Source organism: Gouania willdenowi, chromosome 3 (genome assembly GCF_900634775.1).
Source record: "Gouania willdenowi chromosome 3, fGouWil2.1, whole genome shotgun sequence".
In the NCBI taxonomy this organism is placed as follows: Eukaryota; Metazoa; Chordata; class Actinopteri; order Blenniiformes; family Gobiesocidae; genus Gouania; species Gouania willdenowi.
In genome coordinates this window covers 29,190,117-29,213,761 of record NC_041046.1, presented here as the reverse complement: position 1 = coordinate 29,213,761, position 23,645 = coordinate 29,190,117, and the positions used below count along the sequence as shown (strand labels likewise).

General features: G+C 38.4%; 1 protein-coding gene across 3 annotated transcripts in view; it reads left to right on the top strand.

Moving 5' to 3' along the window:
* Positions 1-23,645, top strand: part of zfhx3b (zinc finger homeobox 3b) — a 132,314-nt gene that overhangs the window by 93,631 nt on the left and 15,038 nt on the right. For 2 of the 3 annotated variants that reach the window (XM_028443349.1, XM_028443350.1), the window contains exon 6: positions 16,222-16,329. The exons of the other annotated variant lie outside the window; for it this stretch is intronic. In XM_028443349.1, the coding sequence (XP_028299150.1) occupies positions 16,222-16,329 (108 nt within the window). The remainder of the gene's footprint in view (positions 1-16,221; positions 16,330-23,645) is intronic. 3 annotated transcript variants of the gene reach the window in all.

The following is a 23,645-nucleotide window of genomic DNA, read 5'->3' as shown; positions in this document are numbered from 1 at the left end:
TGTAAACATACTTATTTTAAGACTGCACCAAGAAAAAGTTAGTTTCTACTATTTACAGCATTAGATCTCAGAGAATCTCTTACATATTCATACAAAATTGGTACAGTGACTGAAATATCCTTAACCAAACCGGGAAACGAATGGAATTGTTGTAACTATCTAAATCATATTTGTATTATTTTTGTAAATATCGGTATCATATTTGTATTTGTATATAATTTGTATTATTATTATTATTAGTATTTTCTATCCTACTTTATTTTCTACTACTGTAATGTGTGTGTATCTGATCCCTATTTTTTTCCAACAGTCTTTTATTCCATTATACACTTATTGAACATTTATTCTTTTGTCTTTGTTAAATGTTTTATTCTTTTATTTGTGATTTTTTTTCTGTGGCTGTAACATAAGCAATTTCCCCCTGGGATTTATAAAGAAATTCTGAATTGAATCGCCAATCGAATCGAATCAATTTGGGATATCTGAATCAATACCCAGCTCTAATCCTCTCCTAACAAACCAAATTGTAAGTTAACTCCTGTTGTGTGTTTGGAATCATACTCCGGGCCGTGTACTTGTTCTGTTTTTTTTGCTTTCTATCAATTGAATGCTTTGCACACAAATAGCGGGTCCAGTGGTGCGTTGATTGTTCTGTTGCACAGCGACGTGCTATATAGGCATTGTGGACTGATGTCATGCCATGATGGGGAAGAGAATAAGGAAGATGTGGCCTGTCACCAGTATTCACTCTGAGCATGCTCTGTTTGTCTGGGGAAATGGAACCTGTTTGTTTTGTCTATCCGCACGCCTGTTGTGTGCAGTTGCCAAATTAGACTTTCAAATCAAGAAGCCAGTGGGAGTCCAAGACTCTAGTTTTCTCCTTCCCTTTAATAATCATCCCTGTTTACTCTTCAGGGAGTCATCTTTATATATTTTTTTTCTTAAACGTGCCCTCTAAGCAGGTAGAGTGTCTTTAATAAAGCAAGCAGCCAGAGCACTGTTCCAACATATGAATTACACAGGAGAGAATTGAGAGATGGAAGCAAAAGAGGAGCAGGAGGGGGGAGAGGGGGAGCCGCCGCCGCTGCACCCTTCATGCTATTATCTTTATGGCATAGCAAAACATGCTTCAGGCAATCAGCATGAAATTGTTAATTGCTCAGCCCACTTGTGTGCTGCTCAGGGGACAAAGGCCTTCAGGAGGTCCTGCATTGAGCGAGCTTGGTCTGTCCGACTAACTGCCTGAGCATTTGATCTCCCTGTCGACTCATAACACTGTCCAGCAAACGGGATGTCTCACAAAAACGCAGTGATGGTCACTTGGGACACATTTAGCATATGTGGTTAAGGATCGACTCTAATATAGCACTCAAAAACGTAATTTCCCTGATTATTACAGCATTGTTTTCTAAACCCATTTCACTATTCATCTCTCTGGATGTATCAAATTCTTGAATGTGTACATCAGCCAATGCACTGTTGAAAGTTTGTTGACTTTAACATTTTTGGTTAGATTAAACAACTATTACTTCATAGGGTTGGCAATTTTAGGATAAACCAAGTATGTCCTTCTTAGGATGTGCTTTACACTATTCCAGTTGGTTCGCAGTACGAAAGGTAAAATATTTTCAAAATGAACACAACTCCTCCTTACATGCTCAGTCAAAAACATAATGCCCCTCCTCTTTGGTTATCAGTTTTGTTCCTGTTGGAACACAAGGAGAAATGGCAAGGTTACACAGGGCGTCATTTTAATGGGGCCTGTCATGCACGTTGATCGTCTTAGGCGTGGAGGAGGATGAGTGCTCAAAGGTGTTGTCTTGAAATAGGATTTCTGCAAGTGAGACATCCTCGTTGGGCGATATCCCCTACGAGCAGCCACTTTCTTATAGAATGATCTGTTATTAAGCAAATGAAGTGCTGCGAGCCCAACGGTAAATCCCTCCACTTTGTCATGGTGTGCTCTCAGTTATCACACCCTACTCCCTCATTCATTCCCGATGTTCTATCCATTTTACCATGTTAAACCAGGGCGCAGCAGGCTGGGATTTGAAGCAAGTCGCCTCATTGGAGCACATTTAACAACGAAAGGATTTCCAAGTTGTAATCAATGGGTCCCTAAAAGGTGCATTGATCTGGAAGTTTTCGTCGAAGCAGGATTTTTCTCCGGCGTCAGTTAAAGTGAACCATAGACTAACTACAAATCATGGGATTGAATTGTCCTCTCTTTACCATCCTCTCTAATACAACAATCCTCTTTACAAAGCCAGTGCTGTAAGGTTGGGGATAGATTTTCTTTATGCATCGCTATGTTAAACTTGCACACCTAGTATAAATGCAAACAAAGGATGAGAAAGTTTATGAAAAAATATTTATATATTGTAGAAATACCTCACTATGACTTTGAATTGCTAGTAGTGAATTGCTACTGTCGATCTTTTTTCATGGCTTCTTCTGAATTACTTAAAGATCAAATGTTTACCGGTATTTGCCACATCACTTTACGATTTCATGTATTTTGAATTGACCTGAACAATAAGGATTGGGTTATCTCTCAGCGAGTTTGTGTTTGACATGGGCCCTTTGTTCAAGCAGTTTAAATACATGAGAGAAAAACAGAAAGGACGATTGGAAGGGGCAGGGTAGACAAGGCGAATGGCAACTGCTAGACAGGAATTGATTGCATTAATTGATATGCCGATATGTAAGCTTGTTACATCCACCATTGCTTAGGATGATGGCTAACAGGTCCTGCTGGTCAATGGAACCAATAAAGGCTTCATCCATTAATGAGCAATGTGGTAATTAATGTTATCCCTAAACCAATTACCCCAGGCAATGCATCTACTGAAAACCACTGCAAATAGTCCAAACAGGTTATCTCTTCGATTCTCTTGGCCATTTTCTCATGGAGAGGCTTTACTGCTTTGTGAATTGCCTTTGCAGTTAGGATACAATCACTGCGCAAAGTACTCAAATCCTATTGAAAGAACAAAGTCGTTACAGATCTGATAGATTACCATATTTTTCATCTTGGGCCTTAATATTTTCAGCATCCAAACCTATTCTACCCCTATTTACTGTTTGTAAAGTTTGGATCCGATACGTTTTTATAAGATTACCTTTAAACGAGGTCCTGCTATTTTGTCCTTTATTGACTTCAAACCCAGAAGTTCAGAGTAGTGACCCAACATGTCCAACAGGCAATTATAACTGAAACGCACGAGACAGCCAGCGACTGCATGTGATGATGGAAGGTGCAGAATGTGCTCAACACCATTGTGATTTGTCAAAATATGGTCCGAAGTGTGATTTGTAGAATAGTACATGTTAATAACAGCCATGCTGTCTGTTTTACCCCATACCTTCTTAGGCCATTTGTAGTAAAACATTTATAGTCAATAAAGATTACATGGCATGTGGTGCTTGCCTCACTTAATTATTGGAACTTGTCAAAAACACATATTTATGCAAATGTGTTATGCTTAAGTACTATGAACATGTGCATGTATAACTACAAGATTTTGAAGTATCCCAATATTAAGAAGGGTAAGCTCTAAATTCATATTTAATGCTAATTGTAATTTTGTCTGGGACGCGGTCTTATAATGTTCACTTTAATGCTTTGTTTTTTCCTTACTTAACCCACTGAACAAATACAAGCCCATGAGATGATGACTTATTAGTCAGACAAGCCCTTTAGACCAAAATATGGTTTGTGTAATGAGTGTTGCAGATGTGCTGAAAGGCCCATCTATCTCTCTGCCTATTATCCAAAGCCTTAATCGGAACTTACAGCAGGGGCAGGCTAAATAAACAGTAAGTAAGTTGTCTTGGGTAGAGGAACATTAATGCCTGCAACTTGCTCAACCTTTTCTCTGAATGGTTCTGTATTGACCCCTCAAGACCCCCCCGAGAATTCCCTAATTGAAAATTAATATTGAATCAATGCCGCGGTCCATTTGCATATTGATTATAAACATTGAGGAAGGCACCAAGTATGTCGAGGATCAATAGGGCCCTTCTGCAGCAGGCCGAGTGCACTACATCACATGGCAGCTGCCTGCTCCTGAGGTTAATGACTGCTGCTTGTTAAGAGCCTCTTGTCAGGTAGAATCCAGCTGCAGGCTCTCTGCCAAAGCTGGTAGCAGGTTAACCTTAAAAGGTGGAAAAGTAGGCAAACAAATAGTAGAAAAAAGACATTGGGGATATCCAGAATGATTTTGAGCCACACAGAATTCAAGCTTAAAATGTTTATGGCACTGGCAAGCATCTGTGTTGACTTTCTTTTGGTAAATATTTGTAGTGCTTGGCACGCTATTGTCGAACTTTGACTACACTGTAAACCAAATCAAAAATACATGTAGTTTGTGTTCAGTGTGAGCTATAAATGGAATAGGGAAAGGAAGCTGCATGACCAATGGAAAAGTTGTAAAATGGTACTTAATAAATTAAAAAAAAAACATTTTTCATCTGACATGAATTTTTGCAATATTTACATGACAAAGGAGACCCAGAAACTCCAACTTTAAAGATGAACTGAAGCCCATAACTTATTTTTATTTTTCGTTGTTGTTGATGAAATCAGTTATACAGTATATTGGGTATGAAGTAATGTTGTTTGATTCTTGTTCAAGTTAGTGTATTTTATTGTAAAAATCTATGGGTCAAAACCCACCTAATAAAGTTGAATTTTGCTATTGGCTGAGAATGGTGATTTGTGACGTTTTGGTGGCTTTTTACGTCACAAATGTTGGCCCTGCCCCTTCTATAAAAACTAACACCTGTGTAAATTGGATTGAGAGAATTACAAATAGAGAGGTATATTGAGTAGGTAGTTAGCATAGCATAGACTGTTCTTTGGAGATTTTATAGCATAGCATAGACTGATCATGTCTTAACTGCTCCATGAGCCCCGCCCATAATCAAGACATTTTTTAAATTTCCAGCCTAGACACATGTCAACTGAACCCTCTGGGTTTAGTTACTCTTTAAGGCGCTGATTACAATTCTATACATACATTATTATTCTAAACATTTTCCACATGTTGAAGAGTTGTTCTGAGGTGCCAACTATGGAGGAGCAGTGGAGACAATGACATAAACAAAAAAACATTTCCAACGAGCTACTTTTCTCATTACTTAACCAGACATTCCCTTAGAAACCTCACTTCATAGATTTGTGGCCATATTCAGGGTTGCGTTTTCTTTAACCTGTTGATTTGGTGAAGCCACAAGAGACAGCAAACTGAGCAGGAAGTGAGCACTTCATAATCCAGTCTATCAAAGACAAGGTCTTGAATTAATGCCATTTTGCAGCTTGAGGTCATTCCTCACCCGTTTTCACCCCAAACCTTGGCCACTTGGCCAACAGCCTGCACTGGGAGCAATGACCTGGTTGCTGAAAATAAAGTGCTAGGCCCAGAGAACCAGGGTGCATTTGATTGCTTTATTACAGGTCATTTCATTGACTTGGTTGCACTGAACTGATGAACTGAGGCAGTGGACAAGAGCACATAATAGGGAGAAATGAATTCCTATCACAGCCTCCTCTGGAGGCCACGGGTCCTGGCTAGAGCTAACAGAGGCTATGGCTGAATAAAGAGGAGGGGGTAAGTATGTGGGCCAGAAGCAAAATCTAGACAGTGGAAAAGTGAGACTTAGACTGTTAGATCAGTACACAGGGGATGGGCCACAAATCCACAGAGACTCATATTGTTGTTGGGAGCTTGTTTTAATGATTAGTTTGGTGGTTAGTGTTAGCTTTTTCCTTGTAATTGACACCCTTGGCATAACATTGTTTCAATTGTTTATTTCACCAGTTCTCCAGAGGCAGACCTCTGCTAGTTAGACTCCCTGCTTTGGGCCCCATAGCTTCACCGCGCTCCAACCATTGAGATGAATAATTAATATTGTACCTTATTGGGCTCTCACCCCCTTACTCACCATTCTCCAACTAATGAGTGAAGAGCGTTTTCTGCAGCAAGGACAATAACGGCACCCATTATATAAACAACAGCAACACTAACAACCACACATGCATACAATAGAATAGCAAGATGCACTATAGCACTGTACCAATTTAGCAGCAGGTTAAGGTCTCTGTGGGGGGGATGCTAGCAAGCCCTTGCCAGGCCATATGAAGGAAGGGGCTCTATATCTCAGGCCTGCTCATTTCCATAACTATATGCACAGTCAGCATTAAACTGATGAGCTCAAGGGAGGGAGAGGTAGGAAAATCAAGCATTTTACACGTAGTGCACTTATAATCCTCTGACCATCAACAGTTTTCTGCAAAGATTCATGTTATATAAAATGATGTGATGTCAGCTTCTTTTAATATTATTTTAAATGTGAATAACTTAAAAAAGAAAAAAAAAACAAAAAAAAAACACCTAGTTAAGTTAGCTGATATGCTGATGTAGGACTGCCTCTTGATCTAAAAATGCACCACTCTTTTCTCTTGACTAATAACATCCCCCTGCCTTACTATTTATATTAGTTTGATCTATGCTAAAACGAGCTAACAAACCCTTTAATTGTTCTGATCTTAAGAACCCACAAATAACTGACATGTTTACTCACTAATATCCAATCTCACACCTCAGATACATCATTCAATACAATACAAGACAATATTTATTGTTTGGGAAATTTCCAGCTTTTGGCACAGCAAAATCTTATGGCCCCTTTTTAATGTACTTGGGAATTTGGACTTTATCTCTGAGCATAGTAAATGTTACCAGAACTGTATGAACAACTTTTCGTCAGTCCATGTTCAGCCACATCATCAGTTTTAATCATTTTCTTGAGCTGTGTCTTATCCTCTCCATCACCTGTGGCTAAGCTAAGATAACCTAGTGACAGTGTATGACTGCAACCCTTCTTTTCTATAGAGAATTGTTGTTAAATGAACATCTGACCAACTCAGAGAGGCTACACTCAACCGAACAAGATGTGGAGGTGGTCATATAAATAGACTTCACTGTAAATACTCCAAGCGTTTATGTAAGTGTAGGTCTGCTAGGTCTGCACTGTCAAGTGTTGATTCAAAGCGTTCGAAACTTTGTAAAAACTGAAAGCTTAAATAACGAAGCATTGTAATGTAGCTCGAATTTAGAGATAGATTACAAGATACTTTGGTGGATAAAAAAAAGTATGTCCTGCTAGTTTCTTTCTAGTCGATCTTCTTAAATTCATTTTGTAGTTAAAGCAGGTTAATGCATCCCTAATCAAATAGATAGTGTCACTATATTTATGTAATTGTATAAGTTACAAGATGTGAATGAAGAAGTAGTGTTAATTGCATAGGATTGTTTTTTGTCATTACATTTTTTATTTTATACATTATGTACCATACAGCGAAAAATCATTTTAGTTATCAAAGTATACAAATAAGGATGGTTACGTCATAAGTTGCCATTACACTGCATAGGAATAGATGTGAAGTTGGGAATTTTCCAGTTTTAACTTAATTATCAAGAATATAGTAACGAGAATGTTGTGTGTTAGCCCTGTAGTTGGCATCCTATATCTTTGATAGTCCATGCTCATGGACCCGAGTCAGTAGGCCCTCCAACAACGCCGTAGTAGATGAAGCCAATATTCAAAAATTGCACTTTCTAAAATCCCTTTTTTTACTGTTTATTTTTTTTTTTTTAGTGAATCTGCTTCAGAGTCTGTTGATTAATTTGTAAATAATTACAGTGGAAAACAATCTGCCAATTAAGCTTTTAATGGTGTTAACACCAAAACAAATCTCCGTATTTTGATTTCCCACACATTAAAAATGGAGATTTCCCAAAATAAATGTCACGCACTACAGAAAAAGGCTAAGTGTGGGGTCTTGTAGATGCATAGTTGTACATGATTTGTTGGCGCTAACGCTTATCATTTAAAAAGGCCTTTACAAACCATGTCCTGAGTGTGTGTTTTTTGGGACTGCTCTGCTGCCAGGGAGTCTGATTGCTCTTGAATTATTTATCCATCAGGCTGCTGGACGGTAGTCACGGCGACCAAGGCCCCGTAGTGGCTGTCTGGCGACATCTTCCTTCAATAGTTGCCATTAACAGACATGGGTAGGGGTGCTAATGAGCAGAAGACACATTGTGTATGAGACAAGAGTTTTCTAACCCTCCAACTCCGGTGAACATGCAGACCCTGCACGCTGATTTAAGACTGAGGAAAGATTTACAAAGATCTTAGTGTGGAACTTTTTAATTAGTTTTAAAAAAGAGCTTAAAAAAGAGAAAGATGGGGGGAAAAATAGAAACAAACACCCGTTTTCCTATTAAGGAGAAATGTCAAGCGCAGTGGTGAAGCAATAGTCTGTGTGCATCCCTTTGTTGTCCTTCATGACATTGAGGGCTAATTTTTCATGGTTATTTGAACTGGAAAATGAAAGAGAGGTTTGTGATTATTTCCTATAAATGACAATACAATCACATTACGGTTCAGTACAAACACAGAAAGGATATTGCCTTTTCATATTTCATGTGAAAGTAATGGATGGGCTATGCATAGAGAAACTGAAAGAAAGACAAATAGCACAAGAAAGCTCACCATGTTTGATTTGTATTAGAAAATGAGTAGATAGAAGTTGGAAAGCTTTTTTCAATAAGCAGTAGCCCTTTCATAGATGTTTAAAGTGCCTGTGTAGCATAATCATTGAATTTCTTTAGCAATTAGCTATTGGAAACCAGCTGTGCGGTTGTTAGCAGGAAAGTTGTCCAGTATATTCATGGCGATCTATATTATAAAGATATTCATAATAAGGTCCCACCATACATTGTTCCCATACAGCTTTATGTTGTGATAAATTAAAGTCAAGATGATAAATAGATAAAAGACAGTCTTCCGCTTCGACTCTCAACTTTACCAAAACACAGTTTAGCAGGTTGCTAAACCTTTGAGAACTGATGCACAAAAATGATGCACTGTATTTGATATTTTAAAGAAATTGATTAGCAAAATTCGTATTCATAACCATGAGGGATTCTGTTTTATCTCTGCGTACGCTTTCATAAACAAACATGCGTTCAAGCTCAGGGCTATGGATGAAGACAGGGAGGGAGAGTGACCAGAGAGGAGGGAGGCAAACCAGCCCACTCTGAAGGGCATGCTGAGAAATGTGTACTTTAAGTTAACAAACATTGAAGAACCTGGAAGGATAGACTCTGCCGACAGGACTCATGTAAATAGGAGCCATATGAGAGCTCTGAGCTGGACTCCTAACACGCGCCGAGGTAGGGGCTACATACATCCAACCATGGCAACATTGATTTTCTGAGCTAATACCTTCACAAAACCGTACACAGGCAGATGGAAGCACTACAAAGATATGCAAATGGTGCATTCAATAAATCGACAGACAGATCTTTTTCAGACAGTCCACTGTACTGGTCTGCAGTGCCTAAAAGGAAAGATAAACAGATTATTACCTGTTAATAGACACATGCATACACACGTGTGCACACTCAGGAAAATGCACACCTACTTGCCTGTAAATGATGAAACTTTGATCGATAATGAAATTTCATATTAAGCTGAAGTGCTTCACAAATGTAAATCAAATAAATGCTAAGACTATCCCGCGTTCGCTTTCAGTATTAAAATTCTACTTGCGATGTTGCACATATTATTCGTAATTTTCAAACCAATCTCAAGAAAGCTTTTTGCACCCACTCCTTCTGTATAGTACGACAACAAGCTGTAGGTATAGTCTTATTCGGTACATTTATTAGTCAGATATGAAACAAAAGCTGCTGGTTGTATGTCATATATAATAGATGGGCTGTCTTGTTAAGCCCAGCAGGCTGCATGTGGCTGTGTCTCTGTGGAGGGAAGCTCTGAAGCTTACTGTACCTGGTAATTAAAGAGAGTTTGTGGCAAAAGCCAAACATCAGGAGAGATGAGCAATGAACAAAAGAGCTGTGACAGTTTCAGGTTATGGGATTTTTTGTGTCCCTTTTTGCCAAATGAAAAATCAATACATTTCCCGGGTTATACATATTCAGAGTGTCCACCATGCTTCCGCCCTGATGGAGGTAAGGGCGGGGGCTGTGGGCCAGAGTGGGGTGAGTCGCCTGTTTGCCTGTCATAACTGTACCATCACATTTTCCAACCCACTGGTGAATATTTCAGACTTGATGTGATTGCCCTTCATGGCAGTGGTGATGTTTTTTTTTTTTTTTTTCCCCAAACACCCTTTCAGCCACGTACACAGTCAGTCAAGCCAGGCCAATTGTGTTAGTCCTTTTGAATGGCTGGAATAGGTAGAGGCACAGGGGGTAAAGTAAAAAAGATGAATTGATAAAGTAAAGTTGATTGAAGAGAAGGCAGCGGTTGAGGATGATGAGCATAAATACATGGTGGGGGAGTAGTGGCAGGGAGGCAGAGGGACTCTTTGTGCAGGACAATATCCCTTCAGGCAAAGTAGATGGAAGAGCATTGCAGAGTGATGCTTTTGCCCCCCTATCCAAGCTTTTAGCCCTCCCGCCCCAGCCGGGGAAAAGTACAGCCTGCATCTTCCATTGTGGACATAATATGTGTCGTTAGCACTTTTTTTTTTTTTTTTTTATCTTGGCTATTCAAGAAATGTGTGTGTGTCCGATGGGGTAGAAGAGTGAGCAGTCCCTGAATGCTCAGTCCTTGCGTAGCCACATTAACCTAGATCCTCCTCCTCCTCATCACTCAAGTCACTAAAACACAAAGAGAGCGAACTGGAGCACCACTCATTCCATCCACTTTATTTGTAATGTATCTAAACATGACATTATCATGGGAAGTATTTCTAATTAGCATGATTTCCCACAAGGTACCACTTTAGGGGACATGTTTAATAAATTAATTGGTGCTTAATAACTTTCTAATTGCGAAGTATCAAATACACAAACCTAGTAAATTAGACCGTTTTCTTTGAGTTCTTTAATGCCGTATTCTGTCAAATTGGCTCTGAAAAAGATCTACTGACACACATATTTCAGCGTCTTTTATCATTAACATGAAATTTGAAATGCAAGAAAGATCAAATTAAATGAGTGAGCGAGCGGAGGAGCGAACAGCAGGGATGTTGAGCAGGCACCACTGAGGAGTCACCAATGACTGCAGGCAGTCTGCTGTTGTTCTAAGGCACTGTGAGCCATCACTGCTGTTTGTGATTAACTAGCTGTTTAAAGTTTTCAGTTATTAGCAGCCTCTACCCCATGTGCCCCTCCTCCATCTCCTGCGCCCCTTCCTCCTCTTCCTCTCTCCTGCCCTCAGAGACACAAAGTATTCATTCACATTTAAGATCCTGAGGTCACAGCAGGGCCAGCAGGGAGAGGCCAGCGGGTCCCCCCATAGACAGGTCAGGAATCTAACATGTAACTCCGACCAGCCTGTGTTGAGGTAGCTGACTCGCTTTTCCTTTCAGATTGTGAAAGTGTGTGGGAGTTGGGGAGTTGGAGCAATAGTGAGAAAAGAGACAGATGAGCCTTTTTTTTTTCTGTGTGTGTGTGTGTGTGTGTGTGTGTGTGTGTGTGTGTGTGTGTGTGTGTGTGTGTAGAAGTACTGTTACTCGATTGAAATTGTACTTAACTCCAAGTACAAGTAAGTCATACACAAAATACTCAAGTAAAAGTAGAGAGCAGCTCAATTAAATAGTACTCAAAGTAAAAGTTACTAGTTACTTTCACCCCCCACATTTATTATTGGTAATACATCTTGCCATGGTTCCTATGCATACAGTAAACATCTCATGTATAAATTTAAAAAGGAAGAGACCAAATCTTGCACAGTTGGAGCTTCATTTATTTTCCACAAAGGCATCTGTATAAAATAAAAGGTTTGTCAAAATGTACAATTATTTTTTAAAATAAAAATAACACCAATGAATTCAATTCAAAATTAAGACATTTCTCAGGCATAAATAACTGGCATTCAGTGCATTATTTTTTAATCTAGTTGGTCAGCTTTGATGTGATTGTTGTCTGGTCATTTAATTTTTTTTGGTAGTTTCACAATGTCCGTTGATCATTTTAAAACAAAAAAATAATAATTTACTCAGTAACAGCTGGGTCTAGAAATGTAATTCATGACTTAACTTATTTTATAATGTACTTAAGTACATGTAAAATTACTGGTTTAGAAATATACTCAAAAAAGCAAATCAATTACAGTGACGTGAGTACTTGTAATCATTTATTTTCACCTCTGCATGTAATACAGCTTGTTGTGAATCAACAATCAGGGTTAGTGGTGATTTCATTTTATCGTCAAAATCCCAATTGTTTAGTCTTTGTTGTTGCCATATTTTGCTCACTTGTGTTTTGTTTATAGCTTATGTGTATGCAAGTAGAGAGCTTCTGTATGTCATAAAAGGGAGGGGAAGTCAGCAGGGGGAATGGGGGTGGGGGGGTCCAGTGTTTTCCTGTGTATTATGCTTTTAAGACGGGGGTCTTGCATATGGGCCACAGAGGTGCCGCTATCAGGAGCGGACAATTCACGAAAGCCCTCAGCGTGGGTCCTGTGACTCATTGTCCCAAGATGCCCCCCGTCACTTTCATTTTGCACCCTCTAGTCGAGAGTCAAGCCAACTTTGATATGACGATGGGTTGCAAGGGACTAGGGGGGAAGGATGGAGGGTGTGGGGTGGTGAGGGTAAAAAGAAGAAGTAGAGGAGAAAGATAGAGTCTGTGAAGTGTGAAATAAGATTGCTTTTTATCCGACAGGGCAGCGCTAAAGAAAAGGAAGCTGTCCGAGGCCGGATAAAGCAGTGGAAGCACACCTCCCTGATTTACAAAGGGGCTCTGTGACTCCAGGTTGAAATAACAGCAACCATATTTGAGATGAGCTCCTCACATATGAGTCCTTGGAGAAGCCGAGCTCCAACTCGCTTTCAGTACTCGAAAGCTATAGAGTAGCAGCTCACTTCAACGCCTGTGATGGTGCTCCATGACTTCTGAAAGTCACGCTAGATAAATAAGACAGTGTGGTTGAGATGCTGTAACGCAACCGTCAGACTATACCACTGCTGGTTCAGGAGCACAGCAGGCAGTTTTCAGGTTGGACCAAAAAATGTAGCATTTTTAAGAAAGGCAGGTCTCATCATAGCAGTATATTTTACACAGGCCGAGGCTGGAGGAGGAGCCTGACCTGGTGAAACATATCTAGTGTGACTATTATTACTTGCTGCTGCTCTTCTCTACAGTCTGGGAAGGAATACTGGAAAGTGCAGTGGTTACCATCAATTATTTACTATGCCGTTTGTGCTTGTCAGTCTGATTAGCATTAGTGTAATCACTGCTCTTCAGGGGAAAGGAAGGCTGCTCTCTCTCATCTGAAGGTAATCTTTGCCATTTTCAGTGTCTCATCTTCACTGGACGGATCTTGCATAGCATCTGCTTTTGTCATCTCCACATATTTCTTTCCTTTCTCCCTTTTCCCTGTGCCTTTCTGTGTGCTGCTGCTGCCCGGCCCCATCCCCCTGCAACTCATTAAGTGTGTGAGGAAGATGCTCTCACCCAGCTTGTAGAGAGTGACACCTATGGGTCTGTTTCAGCCTCTGCACTCACTGGCAAAGCAGAGGAGAAGGAAGAGGGTTTATTGCTGAATGTTGTATCAATGTGCTGCTTATGTCAGAGTGTGGCTGATAGTGGGATAATACAAAGGAGGCCCATGAACTGTCACAATAGAGTGAGTGGCAGAGCAGGATGATATTTATATTCCCTGAACAAATGGGTGTAATCTCTGTCTCAGCAATTGGCTTATTCAGCTTGCTTGATTAGATTAATGGACGAGTTTAATATCATTGTATTAGGATGGTTAATGAAGACAATTAATTAGAAGACAGCCTTTGGCTATTGTCCTTTTTACAGCTTTCAGATTTGGGTTAGAAATGGCCTCGTGTCACAGCTTTGAGTGTTTCTTGTAATCTATTCTCCAGTTAATCTTTGGCTACAGATTTTTAGCATCGCCCCCATTTGCATCCTACTTTTAAGACACTCATGACCTTTCATTAATTATAGTCAGCCTAGCTTTAATCAATCTGTAATGCTCTTGTAGATGAGACAAGGAATAGGCAAAGCCATTTGCCACTTGAGATGTAGCGGTTCTTCTGGAAATAAATGTCTACATTTCTGCATAAATTATAGAAGGCGCTTGCTGTTATGTGTGCTAAAAGTGTCATATAAGTTGACGAAACATTGGAAAAAAAAAAATAGGTATCGAAAACATGAGAGAAATAACATCCCTGCATGCAGAATATTGTGGGGGTTGTGGCACAGGATAGCTGAAGAGTATTATAATGCTGGCTGCCTATCACAATCATGTTCAGGCATAATGTGTGTATTAAAGTGTAGGTGGGGAATTAGTCTCACTACAAGTGTCACACAGCTAAGAAATGACACCTTGCCCCATTTTTAAAGGTGAAAAAACTTACTTGGGGATTATTTTGTAATCTGAACACCTATGCAGCTGTACAGTATCCTAATTCTCACACATTTGTGAAGATTTATGCAGACGGGAGTTAGATGGGATTTTCGGAAAAGCAGAACACCTCCAGTTTTCAGGCAATGCTTAAGATATCTTTACCAGCACTGGGTAACATTTACAAATCGCCTTGGAAATATTAGACTTTAGACAAGTGGTCAAGACATGAATGATATTGAAATATGCAATTCTTCTCTCTGCTGTCAAGTCGTGTTTCCGTATGAGATAATTGTGCAGTGTGCACACACAACAAAAAAAGAATTCTCATAGAACAAATAATCTTATTTTCCATTATTTTTGCGTATTTTTTATTTATAGACCCTGCATATTTGCAATTCCCTCTGTCTTCATGTAGAATTTAGCTCCTTCTGGGTTTCTAGTAAATGCAATTTGTGAATGTGACACATAGTGTAAATCCAACAGTTCACATTGTATATAATAGATTTGGAGATGTGTAAATATTTTTATTTATATAACCATTATTTAACCAGGTGGGTCACATTGAGAATGAATCTCTAAACAGTGAGTGTAACATCATAAAAGTGGTTTTGGCGGTGGGTTGCCATGTGGGGAGCATAGACTGGATGTGATGAATACTTGAACAGGATATTTCAGTAGCTGTTGTAGCTTTGTCAATATATCAATAGCTCATAGAGTAGAGACCCAAACATGAAAGCTTTTTTGAAAGAGCATTTAAGTACATTTGCAGAGAATTAGCTGACTTGTGTATTAACTGATAGAGCCTATTGACTGTGGCCTAGTTTACTGTTGTCAAATCAATGCGACTACATGCAAGTCCCGCTACTTTAAAAAATAAATAAATAAACTTAACAGGCAAAGGGGATGTTCAGGGGGCACTGGAGACAAATAAACAAGATTGATGCTCTTTTTATTATCTGTTTTTCCTATCTTTTACTCTGTGTGTTACTTACAAATGGCATTATTGGATATCCATTGTTTGACTTCGATGCTCCTAAATGGCCTGATATATCGAACAGAGGCTTTTAAGGTGGTTACAGGGGATCTCTGTCTTTGACTGGGCATACAAATAAAATGAATTGTGGCTCTGAAAGTTTTAAATATTTATGTTTTGGTTTTTTCAACATTAGTGGGGTAGCAGAAGTGAATTGCAGCAAGGGACCATGAAGTAAGTGTGTGTGTGTGTGTGTGTGTGTGTGTGTGTGTGTGTGTGTGTGTGTGTGTGTGTGTGTGTGTGTGTGTGTGTGTGTGTGTGTGTGTGTGTGTGTGTGTGTGTGTGTGTGTGTGTGTGTGTGTGTGTGTGTGTGTGTGTGTGTGTGTGTGTGCACGTGTCAAAATAAAGACAAAGACCTTGTCTAATGAAAGGTCTCTTGTTTAAAGATGATACTTATTTTTGTTTTTCCATCCATCCATCTTTAGTCCAGCTTCAGGTTCTTTGTAGATGGATTTTCAAAATAAAAGTTGAACACAGCTTTTGCAATTCATATTATACATATATATAAAGGAATAGAAATTAGAAAATTTTGACTTTTGATCCGACGTCTTTGTAAATTCTAACTTCCTAGTGATGCTCGGATAGTGTAGGGCGGTTTGCAGGACACAGATATCTGCCCTCTTTGTCTGCTAGCCTTGCAACTGTGTGTCAGCAAATGTAATTGTTCCAAGCTCCTATTAAAAAAAAAAAAAAAAAAAAACGCTGCCGTCCCTTTAAGTGCTTCCACCAATTCTTGATGGCCTGGTGATTTACATATCTCCTTCTCCCTCCCCCTTTAGGAGAGCTGAGTGAGGATGTGGAGGCTGCTAGTGAGACCACCACAGACCAGGAGGACCAAACCAAAGACAGAGAAAGTGGGGGGGAGAAGGAGCTCACCAAAGGGAAAGGTAAGGCCAATATTCAGGCACACATTCAGGGAAAACTATTTCCAGAAATCGCGAAATAATGCTGATGCACAAATGTGATTATATTAATAATAATGCATATTTTTCTTCTCAAATATGTCATTTTAATAAGCTTTTATCACTCTGAGAAAACTCCCTAAAATAGTTTTATAAGAGTTAATATTTTGCTGTGAATTGCAGGCATGGGCATTGTTTTTTTTAATTTTTTTTTTTAGTCAATTTAAAGGTGATCATTTAGCTCTGTACAGGACTTTATCTCCTGAGGTTTCCTGTATTCTCAGAAGATCATAGCAGGATGGCTTCTGGGTAAAGATGCTGACGAGGTCATGGGGCGGGGCTAAATATGGGGGAGGTACTTAAGGCAGTCATTTACTATCTATCTACAGTATCTATCTATCTATCTATCTATCTATCTATCTATCTATCTATCTACAGTATCTATCTATCTATCTGTATGTCTATCTATCTGTGTATCTATTTGTTTGCCTATCTATCTATCTGTGTATCTATTTGTTTGTCTCTCTATCTATCTGTGTATCTATATCTGTCTATCTATCTATCTGTCTATCTATCTATCTATCTATCTATCTATCTATCTATCTATCTATCTATCTATCTGTCCATCTTTCTATTTATCTATGGAAAGGTAAACTTTTGTTTACTGACTTTATCTTCTTTTCAAAGGCTGTGTAACTAAAATATGTGTTTTTGTTACTTTTATGTGCCGTTTACTTTGCAGGCCTGTGTTAGAATAACAACACTAGCAGTTAAAGGCTTGTCTGTCTCAGTGGAGGAGAGTTCTTTTAATGATGATACTAAACAGAATACAGGCCTGGATGGATGCTTCTCACTTGTCTAACTTCTTGTGTTACTGCAGAATGTTTTGATTTACACTAGTCAGGTTAAAAGCTGGAAAACAATCTAGACCTTTCGCATACCTAAGTTTTCATAAAGTGCAGCAAAAAAAAAGAGAACTTCATCACACTGTTTGAAGCCCAGCTTTTGTAAAAATGTCTTTGATATTCAAACTTCTATTTTAAATGAGGCTGAGTTGTTTGTGCTCTTTGAAAGGGCGACACTCTTCTTTGATGGAAGAAATAATGATATGCATGCCTGACTGAATATGGCTAAAAGTATGTTTTAGCACATCAAAATAAAGCACTTTAAAAAGCATTAAAATGAGCTGGCCGATTAATAATTCACTCATACCTGTGGTGCACAGGAAGACGACTCCTCGCATTAGGATTCCTCCTTTTTGAAAGGCATGCAATTTGATACAAGCATATTCAGTTCCTTTCCTCCCCTCTGTCAGTCGCTAATCACCAAATAAGTGTGTTTCTGTGTTTTCACAAAGGAAATATGTGCTTGCATATGAAAAATTTACAGCATCCCAGCAGCTTATTAGAAACGCTTAGTTAAAAATAGCATGCATTAGGGAACCAGGTCTGAGGCTGTGTTTGATGTCAGTGAAAAGGTGGGTGGTTATGTTGGGATGGTGGGTTAAAAGGCTGTGTTGTCAGCAAAAGTTTGACAGCTGTAGGTTATACGCAAGGTTTTTTTTTTTTTTTCGTACCCTAAACCTTTTTTTTTAATTTGATGACTACAATTCCTATTTAAAAGGAGCAAAGAAAACCTCACAATACATCCTGTAAACAAGACTGTCTAGCTGGTCAATCACCCTGATATGTATGTGAAAATGTCCCTGTTATTTATATGAAATGTGTTCAGTTTCCCTCTGTCTGTGGAAAAGGATTCGTCATTAGCACAAGTGAAGTATTTCTTCTCATCATCGTCATGTAGCTGTTAGAAGATAGCACAACATTGTTCCTTTACAAATGACAGTCACTGTCAAGCAGAGAGCGTTCGTGAACACTGAAAAAAAGACAAACTCCTTTTTAAAGCCACTGTCAGTCTTTTTTTCCCCCTTTCTTGTGCCAGAGCTCCTCAGTGTTCATTAAAATCATTTAAAGGCACATCACAAGCCCTTGTAAGATTCATATGTATTCGACACGTCATCTCTTGAGACATGCCTTATTTACTCGAGTGGGTTTTTTTTTTTTTCAGAGCTTCATATACAAACATGTAAACATATGCAGACAGATGTGCAGGTAATGCCACCAACAGCATATATTTTGTGGTGCAATTGATTTCAATAATAATGTATCTTGTTTTTTTGTTTTTTTTTTTTTTTAAACCTATAATCCAATATTAAAACAATTGTTTGGGTGCGAGATATATCAGGCATTAACATTAGAAGCCGTGATCCTACGTGATTAGTTATTCAAATGGTCATTTTTAATGCCTGTTATGAAATATGTATAAAAAGCTTGTTATGAGCCTCTTTCCTCTCCTTTAACACGTTTTTCCCTTATTGCTGAGACAGCACTAAACTGAGAGGCTTCACAGGAGCAGGATATTTACCTTCATCAGGGCAGCTGATGTGTTTATGCAGCAGCTATACGTAACGTATCGTATGTAAGATGGACTCGGCATGGAGCTCACAGAGTAGCCTAAGACAAAGCAGAGAAAAGAAAAAAAAACAACGTTCCCACACCAGCAGGCCACAGAACCCAGTGATTGGACGTATTAATGTGGATGTAATTATTGTGGCCCTACACAACATGAATAGTCTCACAGAGCTTCACAATGTTAGTCATACTCAACCATTTGTGAACACACTAATGTAGGGGAAATGTCATCCTAAACTGAGAGAGAATGAAGAAGATTGAATATTACATCTTTCAATTCCAACATCTTTGTTTTAATTTTAATTACACAACTTTTTTTTTTTTTAATATAGAGGAAGGATTTAACATTCATAAAAAACATATAATGTTGAGCTGTTGTGGAATGAAAATTGCAAAATAAACTACATTTGTCAAGCCCTGATTAAGTGTTAGTTTTAGTTTTTGAAAAGCTGTTACTAGAGGTTATCTATTTCATAATGGCCCTTTGGGCCAACATTTTAATACAAAACAGCAGAATTATAAATGTATCCATATCTAAAATATTCGTGCCTATATTAATAAACACCCACAGCAACTAAAAAAAAAAAGGCATCTTGCCTTTTTCTTGGAACAATCATGAATCATAAAAAGATACTTCATTCAGTTACTAATTAGCAGGCTTTTTCTAAACATGCAGTCAACTGCACCAGAGTTCAGACATCACTCTGTTTTGTTAAGGCTGTGCAAGTAACATTCAAAACTATTTACAGGTAAACATTAATAGTAAAGCTGTGAAACCATCCACAGTAGGGCCTGCTTATGCATGCGTATCTGTATAATGAAGATGATAATTAGCATCCCCTAGATGCAGCACTGTGGCATAGCAGTCTTTTTGTTTTGCTCTGCAATGTGCTTGTATTTACTTTAACCCTTCATTTAGAAACAAGCAGTATTATAACCACAAATGCACTGAGGATACTTCAAACACTTAAAGCGATTATTCGGAGTTTATTGTTTTGTAGTAGAAGCTTTATACGTTGGCAATCGTGGAATGGGTAACTTTGGAGTTTCAGAGCGCTCCTCCATGATGCTATGCTGCTCAGGGTGATACCTGTTTGCTGTTACCTGTTTGTTGTTGACAGTCTCTGCTACAGGAAGTCGAAAGCTATTGGCTGGGCCCTATATTTGCATAGGGGTCTATAGGACGAAGGCGGGACTTGGAGTATATGCATTGACGTATATGAATGACCACTGGCAGTAGACCATAGTAAAAGACTAGTTAGGCATATTTTCGCATTTCAAAAGAATGATACATAAACATAGATTTCTCCAAAACTCCGGATATCAGCTTTAAATATAACAACGTTATGTCTAACTCTGCGTTTGTATTATTATGATATACCTAAATGCACTGTTGGCGATCAATGGAATTTTAAATTATATGCTCCATCATAATATTAATAACAGATTAAATTATTACCAGTGTCTGTTACTGATTTTCCAACCTGGGAGACATTTAAAGCACTTCTTCTTGCTCTTATACCCTCAGGTTTAAGAGAAATCCTTAAGATTCGCGCCACGTTCATTCAGGGTATTTTATCCCTCAAATTATAATTAGTTTGTCTTTGAGGATAATAGGCTGTAAATTGTCCTTGTTTGTGAGCCCCCCAGTAAGCTCAGCGTTCATGAGGTTTACCACCGAGGATCTAAAGCCCAGCACCATGTGATGTGTCCTGTAAAGGTGAACATCTCATCATGTGCTTGTTCAGTGGCCTTGAGAAAATATCTGCTCTTAACGGATGTTTAGGCCTGTTTTCTGTTAAAAAATTAATAAATTGAAAAATGTTTGAGCTGTATTTGAATTGAGGGTTAAAAACAAAAAAATTTGAATTTTTTTTTTTCACATATGTTTATTGAAATTTTCAATTTAAGGACAAAACATAGAAAACACACAAACACGAAAACATGAAAATAAAATAAAATCCCTCCCCCACCCTAAAACCGACCTTTCACTCAATTACATCAAAGTTACTTTCTACAAATCAAAGTCTTTTAAAGGTGTAAAAAGGGGAACCAAATGTCTTTAAAGTCCCTGAATTTTCCTTTGGCCATATATGTCAGTTTCTCCAGCACCAAGTTACTGGACATTAGTTTAAGCCACTGTTTCACCCTTAGGTCTTTCCGTGTCCTTCTATTTCAAAGCAATAACATATTTTCCCCTGCACCAGGCAAAAATTGCCAAATTTCCTGTTCTTTGTATTGCATTTGAAGCTATTTAGAAAAATGTGCAGTACACAAAGTTTACCATCAAAGGGCATTTTACATTCAATCAAATCTGAAATGACTGCACGAATTTGCTTCCAAAAGAACTGACATATTTAGTCAGAAACAGGTTTTTGGGGTTGTAGAATACAAGGTGGGGGGGATCCACTGAAAGAAGCTAAGGTTACCTACAGAATGGTGTTTTATTGCTCTGGGCTGAAACAGGCTGTAGAATAAAACCTGAATTGAAATGCAGAAAAAAGAAAAATACAATATTCCGGTGTTGTTAGCATAGTAGTGAAAGAAAATGGCTTGTAGTGCTCAGGGGAGGCAAACCATCTCCATATTAATGGCCGGCAAGCTTAGAATATCGAGATGAGATTTCTCTGCTGCACGGGAAGCTAAGGGGTGCCAGGAGGTCTTAGCTTTGTGAGATGGTGATCATAAAATGATGAGAATTCTTCACTTTCACTATGCAATGATGTGGTTGAGGTTTAAGGTGATTGGTAGAATGCTTGTTTGGGACTAATTATTTTCTATTAAGCCAGTTTTTTCTCGTCTCACACATTCTTCCATGTTGTTCAGTGTAAGAGTTTGGAATATGGATAACCAATTATTGGGACAAAGATTAATAACAACTGTGACAGCACTCCTGGAAGATTTCAGTAGCAGATGACCTGCTGTGGTTAATTCAGTCTGTGCTGTGTCAGTCTCTCCGTCCAGCAGCCATTTTTTTTTCTCCCCCTTGAAAGCACAACAGGGCACTGATTCCTCCAGAGACCACTACACTGTGCTGCCTGAATAATACAGTCCAGCTTAGGGAGAAAGACAAGGTGCCAAAATCCAATTCACTTACGGGACTTGACAGCACAAAAGCCTCTGGTTTACGGAAAAGGGGCATGAATTAATAATCACCTAATTGACTTTGAGATTTTTTTTCCCCTTGCTCTGGCTCTGCCACTTGTGCTTTCAAATAAAAACCCTCTCTATGTATCTGTTATTAGATGGTTTGCGTGGATGAGGGCCATGTGTCGAAGGACCTGGCAAAAGAGGTCAGGTGAATAAATCTTAAGATCAATGACAGGATTTACCAATTCTTTGCCAAAATGGCTCACGGAATATAATCTTTTGGTCCTTGTTTGATTTGGAAATATAAAGCAAATATTTTTTTCCAAAATGCAATACCATTAAAGATCATGCAATAATGTAATAAATTATTATTTGATTTATGCGCAGTATTTATTCTCATCAGATACACACAAATAATGCATGCCTATAAAAGCAGTGCTATTTATACAAAATAAGCTCATTTGGAAGTGATGATGACAGTTGACTTTCATGTTAGAGATGAAGGACATATTGCAGCCTTTGAGTGGATGAAGTTGTTTATCCTACAAATGTAAGATCGGGGTTTGAAACAGGTTCATAGAGGTAAAGTTGGGAAAGACATCTGTCACTAAAGCAACTAAAGTTATTTTCTTTAAAGGTAAAACTGTTTATTGCACACTCTCCTCATTTTGACTCATAAGTTGCCATGGAAACATTCATTACAGACTTTAAACTGTACTCTAAATGTCGGAATGTTATCGTCTTGGAGTAACTGTATGAATGGAATAGGCTGAGATTTCATTGCTTAGGTTTAACGCTTAAGTTCTGTGTCTTTTTGGTTTTAAAAGTCTTTTTAGGCTCTTTTAACGCTTCGAGGGCTCAGGATTGAAGCTTTACCCTCTGGAGGAACTTTTTGTAGTGATTGAAATCTACTTTTTCTTTTATACTACACTCTTAGTAGTCTTTGTGATTGTATTTTCTTTGTGCTTTTACCCCAGTGGCATCACATAAAAAATGAAACAAAAACAGCACCTCTAATTGTTGCCAGATATTTTTGACATTGTCGTCATTGTTCACTCGGGACAATTTTTTCATATTGTTTTTTTTTTTCTTCTAATAGTTCTCGATCACTCAGGACATATTTTTTTCCGCTCAGCTGTTTATATATTAGATGGTATTTTGTGACCCTTCTACTGTGTTACAAGGAGAAAAAAAGTGGAAAAACTGTTTTATCTTTCTTTAATTGGGATCTTTTTCATGTTTGAAGAAGGTTTTCATACTCTGCACAATACAGTCGTTGGATGACAGCGTTGTGATGTTGATAGGCTGGAGTATTCTTAAAAGAAAAGGATTGATTGGATTTATGGGTTTAGTAATTGGCGGTGACTGGAGAGACATTGCATCAGAGCAAACGTTGTGTAGTTCTCATGTTTCAACATAAAACACCTGTACCTGAAAGAGTGATTTGGCCCTTATGCAAAAGCTGTGCCACAGTTTTATTAACATTTTGTAAAAATATATATCTTACTGCTTTATCGCAGCTTTGGGAGCATCCTCATTGCCAATTTTTTTTAAGCTGTTAGAGGTCTATGTGCTTTATCATTGACATTTACTTTTACTCTCCTATAGTTTGTTTTCTCTTTAAGTATTTCTTTTCTGTCAGAGTAATAGTTGTAAGTGAATAGAGCCTAACGTTTTTTTTATCCTCAGAATAAGTTTCTATAAGTTACCTTACTTAACCTCAAAGCTAAGAAAAACATG